The sequence below is a fragment of the Nyctereutes procyonoides genome, unplaced genomic scaffold (genome assembly GCF_905146905.1).
Source record: "Nyctereutes procyonoides isolate TBG_1078 unplaced genomic scaffold, NYPRO_anot_genome, whole genome shotgun sequence".
Lineage (NCBI taxonomy): Eukaryota > Metazoa > Chordata > Mammalia > Carnivora > Canidae > Nyctereutes > Nyctereutes procyonoides.
In genome coordinates this window covers 42666686-42679056 of record NW_026575120.1, presented here as the reverse complement: position 1 = coordinate 42679056, position 12371 = coordinate 42666686, and the positions used below count along the sequence as shown (strand labels likewise).

The 12371-nt window shown below is 45.0% G+C and overlaps 1 protein-coding gene across 1 annotated transcript in view; it reads left to right on the top strand.

Annotated features, from left to right (window-relative positions):
• Positions 1–12371, top strand: part of CSMD1 (CUB and Sushi multiple domains 1) — a 1869885-nt gene that overhangs the window by 1835292 nt on the left and 22222 nt on the right. Inside the window, 5 exon segments of the mRNA XM_055335505.1 lie at positions 2246–2422; positions 2918–3097; positions 8478–8651; positions 8915–9088; positions 10615–10688. Coding sequence (XP_055191480.1) covers positions 2246–2422; positions 2918–3097; positions 8478–8651; positions 8915–9088; positions 10615–10688 — 779 coding nt within the window.

Below are 12371 nucleotides of genomic sequence, written 5' to 3'. Positions count from 1 at the left end.
ATTCACTTACTGACAGCATATCTGTCTATAAATTCACTTGAACATGTTCACCAATATCTCATCTCACTTTAGCATTATCCTTCACAGGTGACTTTTTGAAAATTGCTACACAGATTTTAATAGCAGTTATGATTAGAATAAAATTTAAGAATACGGCTGCCAGGATCCCTGGGTGGCTCAGCAGTTTAGTGCCTGCCTTCAGCCCAAGGCATGATCCTGGGGTCCCCAGATCAAGTCCCACATCAGGTTCTTTGCATGGAACCTGCTTCTCTCTCTATGTCTATGCCTCTCTCTCTTCATGGCTCTCATGAATAAATAAAGTCCTAAAAAAAAAAACTTAAAAAAAAGAGCAGAGTTGTCTTGTTGGTTTACTTGACTATGAATTAGATCAACACAATTGTCTTCTCCATTAGGCTTTCAATTAGTACATCTACACAATAACTGTCATGTCCTAAATGATGAATCTGTTTGTTGAATGGAAGAGTAATTGTCTCGAAGAGTCCCACCTCTTGTTTTTTCACAGTATGATATTTTAATTGATAAGATAGCCATCACAGAGCTTTTGAGTTTTTTATAATATTAAGTATCACCTGATTCACTATTGGTCAATAGATTTCATCCCAAATGGCAACCAGAAAACTGCTGAAAGATTTCTGGTGCAAGGAAGGTTGCAAGGAAGGGTTGTAAGTTCACACGAGCTCCATCAGGAAAAGGGGTCGTGACTGAGTGGTTACATCTGTCCTGGGCACAGGTGGAGAAGCACCAGCACACATGCTTTGTGTGTGTCAGGCAGGGCCACGTCCAACCTGAGGGCCAGGGCATTTTTACATGCGATACAATAGGCAGTTCGCCAAGTGTCCGTAATAATGGCCTTTCTAAGCTATGTACATTTTGCAGTGTGTTTTCTTCAGTATTTTTAAGAAGAGTCTTTGTTCCCAAGGCTAGATTTGAAAGTGGATGGCACATATAGTGGTCATTCTCAGCAACGGTCCCAGGATGCATCCCTGTTGTTAAAACCCAGCCAAAGGCCATATTCGGTCCCTGTCTGCCCGCGGCACATTGTGTGGGAGGGCTAGTGAGAGAAATACTAACATTCTGTGGCAAATAGACTCAAGTATAAAAGGCAAGGGAAAAAAACACAGAACCTAATTCTGTGTTAAAATCATCCCCTGGAAACACACACAGCAGCTGCTCGTCGTGTTTTGCTGCCTGAGGAACGTGCAAGGGGCTGCGTAGAGTGTGGACCTATAGCCTTGCCCGTCAGGAGCTGGCATCTCACTGCCTCTATGGGCATTGGGTCCATCCAGAGAGAACCAGAGAGAGCAGCTATGCCAATGCCAAGTGACATGCTGCCGTTAGATGCAGTGACACTGAGACCATTGTACCAGGCAGTTTGAGCATAGTCGTTCATAGTCCTCAGGCATCCCTTGGGGTCCAAAATGAACTATCCTGGGGATGTGAAGTATGACCTGATTTGTCCAGAATTAAAAAAAAAAATCAGCTGTTACATGAAGGGAGGCTCTTCTGAGTTGCTAATATAGATCCTTTAAAAAAGTCTTTTTTTTATTATAAACATGTTGAATCTCCAAGTAGCAAGGCTTTGAGTTTTCAATGTTTTAACTCATCTTTTTTTAAAGATTTTATTTATTTATTCATGAGAGACACAGAGAGAGGCAGAGACACAGGCAGAGAGAGAGCCAGGCTCCCTGCAGGGAGTCTGACATGGGACTCGATCCCAGGACCCCAGATGGCGTCCCAAGCCGAAGGCAGATGCTCAACCACAGAGCCACCCAGGGGTCCCGCTTTAACTCATATTTTAACTTGTTTTGAAGTAGAGTACTTTAGAAAGAATAATATGAAAACATAGTTTGTTTGTTAAGTCATTGATAAAATTACAGTATAAATCATAAAGTAAAATATGTATTAGACATCGTCCATAGTAATAGATCCTATTTGTAAAAAAAAAATAAATACATCATCTATTACACTGCTGACCTTTGGGCTCATGCATTAATCATTCTGGTAGGGATGCTGGGGGTGCTCAGTGGTTGAGCATCTGCCTTCAGCTCAGGGCATGACTCCAGGGTCCCAGGATCAAGTCCCACATCGGGCTCCCTGCATGGAGCCTGCTTCTCCCTCTGCCTGTGTCTCTGCCTCTCTCTCTGGGTCTCATTAATAAATAAAATCTTAAAAATGCATCATTCTGGTAGCAGCTCACTCTGCTGTGTGTCGCTGTCCCTCATAGCTGTGTCCTGTGGGAATCCTGGCACGCCCACCAATGGCATGATTGTCAGCAGCGATGGCATCCTGTTCTCCAGCTCGGTCATCTACGCCTGTTGGGAAGGCTACAAGACGTCCGGGCTAATGACGCGTCACTGCACGGCCAACGGGACCTGGACGGGCACAGCCCCCGACTGTACAGGTCAGCAGTGGCTGTCATGTGTGCTCGAGGCCACGACCACCATATCTGCTCGGATAAGAAAAATTCCCTTGCTCTTTATTTTATTGATTTTTTAATACATAGAGAAAAAAGACATACGTATGTTTGATATGATGTCTCTGTTCATTAGGACTTTTAGCTCTTTCTTCACTTCCCAATATATATGGTTGAGGCTCTTTTCAATGACCAGTTTGATTAGACGTTGTAAAACTGGGTCCAAAAAAAAAAAAAAAAGAGTCAAGGTTTGTCCTCTCTGTAGATCATTTATTTTTCAGGGAAATAAAAGTATTTAATTTCCTGATCACCTTCCAAACACACTGTCTCCGGACAGCCAGACAGGCGCGTCGCCAGAGGACAATGCCGCCGATGCACGATTACTCCTTAACGCTGCGGATGGCAGCTTAAGGGGCGTCACTTGAACAGAAACCATGACTAACTCATTTAATGGAAATTTTGTATTTTTCTAACACTTGTCAGTTATAAGCTGTGGAGACCCAGGTACACTGGCAAACGGCATCCAGTTCGGGACGGATTTTACCTTCAATAAGACTGTGAGCTATCAGTGTGACCCCGGCTATCTGATGGAGCCCATCACGTCATCCACCATCCGTTGCACCAAAGACAGTACGTGGAACAACAGCAAACCCTTGTGCAAAGGTTCGTGTCCGTACCTTCTTGGCCTTATTCACGTGCGCAGAAGTGCTTACTGAATTGCCATTTACTGCACTGGCCAGCATTCAGGTCATCCTTCCGTGTGCTGAGAATTCCGGTAAACCCATTTGCAAATTACAATCATTTCATTTTCTTAAGACATTAACGTCAGTCTTATCAATGGGAAAACCAGCTCGTAGAGAAAGTAAGTGGCCCAGGATAGAAATCAGGAGTGGAAGACCTCAGGATTCAGAGGCCTGGTGTGCTACATCTAAGTCTGTCAAGGCCAGTGCCTCCTCTCTGCTGGGACGTGTGTTAGCCCAGCTGGCGGCAGGTGGGAGGGGGTGGTGTCACCAGAGGACCTTCACGTCAGTGTGGAGAGACGAGCTGACCGTCAGGGAATGGCAGGGGACATTGGAGCCACAATGTTCAGGGTTGGGGGACAGCCTCTGAGACTGAAGCCACCATACCACGAAGGAGATGGGATGAGACATTGATGACTCATGTGGTTGGACTTTCCGGGTTGCACAGGGCAGGCTGACGCCGGTCTAGGGGCCTGAGCCAAGTTGCAGCAGGGTGGGCCCTGCTGGTGAGAAAGGAGTGGGACCGGTGGGAGTTGTTCACGGCAAGGGCCTACGTGGTGAGGACGCCTCTGCCAGTGCCACAGGGAGCACGTGCAGGCCTGCTCATCAGCCGGCCCGAGCAGGGCAGGAGGGCTGAGGAGGCAGCTGGGTCAAGAGTGTGGCTGGCCCCGAGCATAAAGAGGTGGCGCTTGGCTGTTGTTGGGCACAGTCAGGGCTGGGGGAGTTGCTCACTGAACGCTGGGAAGTGATATGACGAAGCCGGCATTGTCAGCGGGCTCCGAGAGACAGATGGGGCTGGGGTCCCGGGTGCACAGACCTTGCTGTGAGGCCTCAAGGAGAGTTTGGTGCTCCCCAACAGCGCTGGCTCTCCTGTCGGACACGGGCCTCGTTACAGCTCCCACCAGGTCATAAAGGCCACAATCTCCTGTTCCTGCACCTGCCATCCTTGCTGCTGCACCTGTTGTGAAGCCAGTACTAGACGATGTGGCCTGAAAGTCACCAAGTAGTGTGAGGAGGGGCCTAGACATCTGAGCACATTGATGACAGCGGCCAATAAGATGGTCTGGTCTCTTGGATGTCACGTGTTTTTGTCCACTTTGGTTTTTTTGTTTTGTTTTGTTTTGTTTTTACTATAAACTCTTTATTTTTTAATCATTTAAACTGAATTAGCCAACACTTAGTACACACCTAGTTTCTGATGGAGAGTTCAGTAATCCGTCAGTGCGTGTAACACCCAGCGCCCCTCCCATCCCACACCCTCCTTAATGCCCATCACCCAGTTACCCCGTTCCCCCCCCTCCAGCGACCTCAGTTTGTTTCCTAGAGTTCAGAGTCTCTCTCATGGCCGGTCTCCCTCTGATGACCTCCTGTTCACTTTTCCCTCCCTTCCCCCATGATCCTCTGTGCTGTCCCTTAATTCTATGCATGTGTGAGGCCAGATGATAATGGTCTTTCTCTGATTGACTTATTTTACTCAGCAGCATACGCTCCAGCTCCGTCCACGTCGATGTAAATGCTAAGTATTCATCCTGATGGCTGGGCCATATCCCATTGTGTACATAGACCACATCTTCTTTTTCCATTACCTGTTGATGGGCATCGTGGCTCCTTCCACAGTTTGGCTACTGTGGACATTGCTGCTGTGGACATCAGGGTGCAGGTGTCCCTTCAGATCAATACATTGTATCTTTAGTGTAAATACCTAGTAAAGCAATTGCTGGGTCATACGGTAGCTCTATTCTTAACTTCTTGAGGAACCTCCGTACCATTTCCTAGATAGTGGCCATAGCACATTGCATTCCCACCAACAGTGCAAGAGGGTTCCCCTTTCTCTGCATCCTCAACAATATTTGTCATTTCCTGTCTTGTTAATTTTCACCATCCTCACTGGTGTGAGCTGGTATCTCATGGTTTTTGTATTTGATTTGTATTTCCCTGGTGGCAAGTGATGTGGAGCATTTTTTCATGTGTCTGTTGGCTATTTTGTATGACTTATTTGGAGAAGTGTCTGTTCATGTCTTCTGTCCATTTCTTGGACTGGATTATTTGTTTTGTGTGTATGTTGAGTTTGAGAAGTTCTTTATGGATCTTGGGTACTAGCCCTTTATCTGATAGGTCATTTGCAAATATCTTCTCCCATACTGTAGGTTGTCTTTTAGTTTTTTTGACTGTTTCCTTGATTGTGCAGAAGCTCCTTATCTTGAAGAAGTCCTGATAGTTCATTTTTCCTTTTGTTTCCTTTGCCTTTGGAGACATGTCTAGCAAGCAGTTGCTGTGGCCGAGGTCAAAGAGTTTGATGCCTGTGTCCTGCTCTAGGATTTTGGTGGATTCCTGTCTCACATTTAGGTCTTTCATCCATTATGAGTTTATTTTAGTGTATGATATAAAAGAATAGTCCAGTCTCATTCCTCTATGTGTGGCTGTCCAATTTTTCCAGCACGATTTATTGAAGAGACTGTCTTTTTTTAAGATTTTATTTATTTATTTATGAGAGACACAGAGAGAGAGGCAGAGACACAGGCAGAGAGAGAAGCAGGCTCCATGCAGGGAGCCCAATGCAAAACTCCATTCCAGGACCCCAGGGTCACGACCTGAGCCAAAGGCAGACGCTCAACCACTGAGCCACCCAGGTGTCCCAAGACTGTCATTTTTCCAGTGGATATTCTTTTCTTTCCTGTTTTGTGGAAAATTAATTGACCATAGAGTTGAGGGCCCATTTCTGGGTTCTCTGTCCTGTTCCATGGATCTATGTGTCTGTCATTGTGCCAGGACTATACTGACTTGATGATCTCAGCTTTTTTTTTTTTTTTTTTAAATTTTTATTTATTTATGATAGTCACAGAGAGAGAGGGAGAGAGGCAGAGACATAGGCAGAGGGAGAAGCTGGCTCCATGCACCGGGAGCCCGATGTGGGATTCGATCCTGGGTCTCCAGGATCATGCCCTGGGCCAAAGGCAGGCGCTAAACCGCTGCGCCACCCAGGGATCCCTGATCTCAGCTTTTTAATGCATCTCAAAGTCTGGCATTGTGATGCCACCAGCTTTGGTTTTCTTTCTTTTTTTTTTTAAGATTTCATTATTTATTTTTTTAAATGTCTTTATTTTGCTTTTATTATTATTATTTTTTAATAAATTAATTTTTATTGGTGTTTAATTTACCAACATACAGAATAACACCCAGTGCTCATCCCATCAAGTGTCCCCCTCAGTGCCCATCACCCATTCACCCCCACCCCCCACCCTCCTCCCCCTCCACCACCCCTAGTTCGTTTCCCAGAGTTAGGAGTCTTTATGTTCCGTGTCCCTTTCTGATATTTCCCACACATTTCTTCTCCCTTCCCTTATATTCCCTTTCACTATTATTCATATTCCCCAAATGAATGAGAACATACACTGTCTTTCTCCGATTGACTTACTTCACTCAGCATCATACCCTCCAGGTCCATCCACGTTGAAGCAAATGGTGGGTATTTGTCGTTTCTAATGGCTGAGGAATATTCCATTGTATACATAGACCACATCTTTATCCATTCATCTTTCGATGGACACCGAGGCTCCTTCCACAGTGTGGCTATTGTGGACATTGCTGCTAGAAACATCGGGGTGCAGGTGTCCCGGCGTTTCATTGCATCTGAATCTTTTTCAACATTTCTCTGGTTATTTGAGGTCTTTTCTGGTTCCATACAAATTTTAGGATTATTTGTTCTAGCTCTGTGAAAAATGTTGAAGGTGTTTTGATATAGGTTTTACTGAATGTATAGATTGCTTTGGGTGACTTAGACATTTTAATGATATTTATTCTTCCAATCCATGAACATGGAATGTTTCTTCATCTCTTTACCTCTTCCTCAATTTCTTTCCTGTAGTTTATAGAGTACAAATCCTTTACCACTTTGGTTAGGTTTATTTGTAAGTATCTTATGGTTTTTGGTGCAGTCGTAAATGAGACTGATCCCTTAATTTTTCTTCTATCTCATTGTTACTGTATAGAAATGCCACTGACTTTTGTGCATTGAGTTTCTATCCTGCCATGTTACTGAATTGCTGTATGAGTTCTTGCAATCTTGGGGTGGAGGTTTTTGGGGTTTTGCACATAATGTATCAATTTTTTTCTCTTTGTAATAGTCAGTGCAGTGGTAATTAACTCCATGCCCAACCAGACCCTTCCAGAAGAGACCACTCTCTCCCTCTGAGCTTGTCTCAGACTAGACTCCTGCTAATCCCCTCCTCATCCCCTTGTTATTCCCGCCTGGGGACTTTCCACTTGCTACTCTGTCTAGAGCACGTGTTCTCTTACCCTTCACATGTGCATTCTAAGAAGTATTGGGTGAAAAAATGCATAAGGTGAAGGGCAGTGGGAAAGCCTATTTCCATCTGTTGAGTGTGCATGTGTGATGATGTGTGTGCCTGTGTCTCCTTCACACGAAAATGCATGAGTGTGAGCACACAGAAGAAAATACTCCTGCATGCTAGTGTAATGGCCAGGCCTGAGGGGAGCCATGTGGGGCCAGCACCGAGGCTGAGCACCCATGAGAACTGTCTTCTTGCTCTGCAGCCCCATACAAAGTAAACATCACTTGCAAATATCTTCTCCCATTCCATAGGCTGTCTTTTAGTTTGGTTGACTGTTTCTATTGCTGTGCAGAAGCTTTTTATCTTGATTGCAAATCAAACTCCAATAAAAAAAAATATCAAAAAAAAAAAAGAACAGAGTAAACGTCAGCCTCGGGGATGTTATAAAACACTGACAAGGGAGTTTTTCCCAGAACCTTTTCAGCCATGCGAGTGCCTGCTTTTTAATTATTCAGCCAATGGATCTACAGTCTATGCCTTTGAGATATTACATGCTATCTTTAAATATAAAAATGCAGATAGGTTGCCATCTGTATACACAAATCCGGAAGTTTGTACTCATGTCATATGAGCAAGCTGTGATTTGATTTGCCCTTGGGAACTGCCACAAAAAGACATACACTGAATACAAGTATTTCTTCATCTGTGGCCTTGTACATATTGCCAATGTCATGTTCAATCCTGCTTTCTCTTGCAGTGGGATGTGTTGTGACTTCACTTTGCTTTTATGTACTTGATTTAAACTAATGAAGAAATATTGGAGAAAATTTTTATTATTTTGATCCGCTGTCTTCCTCAATAATCCTTTTATTAAAAGAAAACAACTCTATGGAGATGCCATTTGTAATCCAGGTGAAATTAAAATGTGGATACTCTGAGTGTTACAGTTGTGGATCCTTTCAGTTACACGAAGGCCCCGGATGTTCAGTCTCATTTGTTCTTTGGAAACAGCTGTCATGTGCGGTCAACCTCCTCAAGTGCTGCATGGAAAAGTGGAGGGAGCCGATTTCCATTGGGGCGCCAGCATCAGTTACAGCTGCGTGGATGGCTTCCAGCCCTCTCACTCCGCCATCCTTTCCTGTGAAGGCCATGGCGTGTGGAAAGGAGAGGTCCCCCAGTGCCTGCGTAAGTCCTCCAACAGTGCTTGCTCCTGGGGTCATGCTGCCCTGGACCTACAGGGCCTGCCCCGCTCCCAGTCATTGGTGAGCCATGCTGCAGAATGCGATGCTCGCGTTGGGGGTGCCCTGTGCATGCACACTCTGCCCCTGGTCCCTGCCTGGCTGAGTAGTGATGCCCAGAGGGTTTGCAGATACGCCTTACACAAGCTGGGGGAGTTCACCTGACACAGAGGCATGTATCGTTAGCTGACTGCTTGTTATCCTCATCAGCTGTGTTCTGCGGAGACCCAGGCACCCCTGCGGAGGGGCGACTTAGTGGCAAAAGCTTCACCTATAAGTCAGAAGTATTCTTCCAGTGCAAATCTCCCTTAATGCTGGTGGGGTCGTCCAGGAGATCCTGCCAGGCGGACGGCACGTGGAGTGGCACACAACCCACCTGCATCGGTAAGAACTGCAAGACAGCACTGACGGTGCTTGGGGGTGAGGATGCTCCCTCTACAACCGGGTCAGTCGTGGGGTCACACACCGTTCCACTGGGTCATCCCTTGCATAAGCACTCATCAGCTACTCTGATTAAATCAGAGCAAATTAGGAGTTGAGGTTAGGAGGCTGTTAAAACACCTGCTAGACTTTGTTCTCCCGTGTCCGTGCCCCCGCCTCAGCTGGCAGGTGCAGTTTGGGGGGGAGGATGGCGTTGTCGAAGATGCCATCCCTGCACCACCGCACACTGGCCGTCACCAGAAACCCAGCCTGGCCGCTGCTTGCTGGGCAGCCCCCGGGGGCCTACCTCTCAGCCCCGGCCCGGCCGCTGAGCCCCCTGCACAGGCCAGCGGAGCCAGGTCGTACGGGCTGCTGACCCGGGAGCATGAGTGGGCCTTGCGAGTCAGGAGACGCTTTCCAAGTGATTGAAACCCCACATTTTTAGGCTGAGTTTCTGTCTCATGAGAAGGATTCAGATATGAGCTGTATTTGTCAAAACTCAAATTATTAGTGGGCTGCATCCCAGAACTGCCCCTTTGCATTAAGGGCAATTTTCTTTGTACCTCACTGCTGCAGACTCGGGTTTATGGATGGGCTCTTTTTTTTTTTTTTCACCCAGCGGTACTGAGCCAAAAAGTTGATGTTCTGCATGTTTGCAGCAAATAATCAATGATCTGTATAGTCTCGGTTGTTTCCTAAGAAATGGAATGATTCTTACCTAAGAACAAACAGCTTCAGAAATAATTTCATTGAAACACTGTTTTTTAATAGCAGTCACATTTACTGCTGTTTCATCTAAAATGTCATTACACATTTACTGTCTCTGTAAGAAACAGTGTTCCTCTGTCCCATAGGTTAGTGTCTCTTGAAAACAGATTTTGTTTCTAATTTAGCGATTTTGGTTTCATACTAGCAGCTAGAGAGCAGCAAATAATAAGGCCGCATGCTCCTCATTGCTCCAGTCCTGTGTTCTTTGAGGGGGAAGATGGCACTTTTGGTTTATTGGAGGCCTCAACTTTGAAGCATCAATGTTTTTTTCTCATTTGGAAGTCTGAAAGAAAACTATTTCAAGAAATGTGCAATAGCGTGATGGATGACGAAAAGACATGGCCACTAGTAGAATCCTTAAGAACCAAGGGGTCATAAAAATTATTGAAGATAGTGTATCAGTAATAGTAACCAGCCAATATAGTATATTTGACCAAAAAATGGGAAAGAATGTTCATTCTAAAACAGAAAATTATATACAGAGCACTTTAGAATCTGGTGAGGCACTGAGGAGTAATATCTAAAGAAGAAGTATGAAAAGAAGATGAAAATAGCAATTTACTTTAATTTTTAATGTTCATGCAAAACATCTTACACATTTGTCAAAACATAATTTTCTCAATTTGTAGGATCTTTTGGTAAAATTGTTAGAATCCTTATAATAACTGTGTCTGGCACTCGTGTTTTTTCCTTTCTTTTTCTTTCTTTAATGTGAACTCCAGATCCTGCTCATAATACCTGCCCAGACCCCGGTACTCCACACTTTGGAATACAAAATAGCTCCAGAGGATATGAGGTATCCCCATTTTTATTTTACCATGTTTCTCTGTAAGTATAAAGTAGAATTGACACTTGAACATACGTGCATGTTTTTATTTACGCACCCTGTCTGATTCATGGCCTATTCCCGAAATAAATTCATCCAGAGAGGATTTCTGCATGATATTTTAACTGTCAAAACTGGGATACCTGGATGTATCTTCACTCACGCAGTAGCAATTGCCATATTAATTTCTACTTGAGACCATGCACAATTTGATGCTTTTTGTCTGCTGCTCCGACACGGCAATTCTCAAATCAGAGTGACTGGTCACTGAATAGCTACACAGAAAAAGACCCTGCTTAGTGACCCGATATAACGGGCAAATGATATTAAATGTAAGAGACAAAAACAGAAGACAATGCATTCGGGCCCCTTAGCATAAGCTGACTTTGTGACATTTCTCTTCCGTGTGATTTCTCTATGTGACCTATTAGCACACTCAGTATCGTTTTTGACATTCATTTGACTTTTTAAATAAAAAGTGCATTAACGCTTTAGGTAATATTAGAGGAATACCCCAAAACGGAAGGTAATGAAGCTTGAAATCAAATGTTTCCACCATCTAAGGTAATCTAGTGACTTCAGAGCTGTGTGATGATGTGGCGTTGAGAGCTCAGGTTAAATATGTATGGTGCTTTCAAGGCAGGGATCCCATTAATTTAGAATAAAAGACCTTTTCTTCAGCCACTTCCACCAATCTCGCCTGACACCTAAAATATTCCCGTTTGCTTGGCTCTGACACACACTGGCTACTTCCTGATGGCACCTTATAGCCCACAGAGGAAAGTTCCACAGGTACCTCGTGGGTTAAATCTGCTGTATTTTATATTAGGTCTTAAATACGGCCTAATCCCCACATAAATGCCTTCTGGCCTATAGGACTATAATGCCGCACATACTGGGGTAGTGGAAAGTACCCTATGCGAGTGACGCTCTTGCTCATTCACCCCTGGCTTTATCACTCCTAAATCTGCCCTCCAAAAGCCCATGGGAAGTCAGCATTTATGGGGACTGCTTTCAGCAACATGTCCCCGGGATCTGTCTCAGGATGCCCATAGGGACGGATAAACTGCTCACACCTCTTAGGACAAGGCACAGTTGCACTAACGAGAGCGATGTATCATATCCGAAAGCAAGATGTGCTAACGATCTAAAGACACGGGGGCCATCTTCTCGACAGGTGGCTCACACCGTCCGAGGAATCTCCCCAAAATGTTTTATTTTTCGTTCTTTTTCATCAGGACCCGTTAAGTTTTTAATATAACAGGTTTTTGTGTTGTGTTCTGAGACACGCTCATGCACAGTGGGCCACTTTAGTCCTAGGACATCCCATGTCGTGCTGTGTTAATTATGCAAAAATTACTGCCGTCCAGCTGGCTAGGTCCCACCAATTCATAAAGGCCAGGTGAATTCACGGTGACCCGCTGGAGTAGACAGGTGTCTTCTGCTGGCGGATGTACTGTTGAGAAGGCCCCTGCGCTACATGGCACCTTCCTGCTGCCGAAGACTGTAGCACAGTGGCCAGGAGCTCTGTGACCAGGACCTGAGCTGACAAGGAAATGCGGTGGAGGCCGTCCCACGGGTGATGGATTAACCTTCGCCCACCCTTGAATCTCAGATTTATCATTCCTTTCCAGTTTGGGTGAATTTGAATTT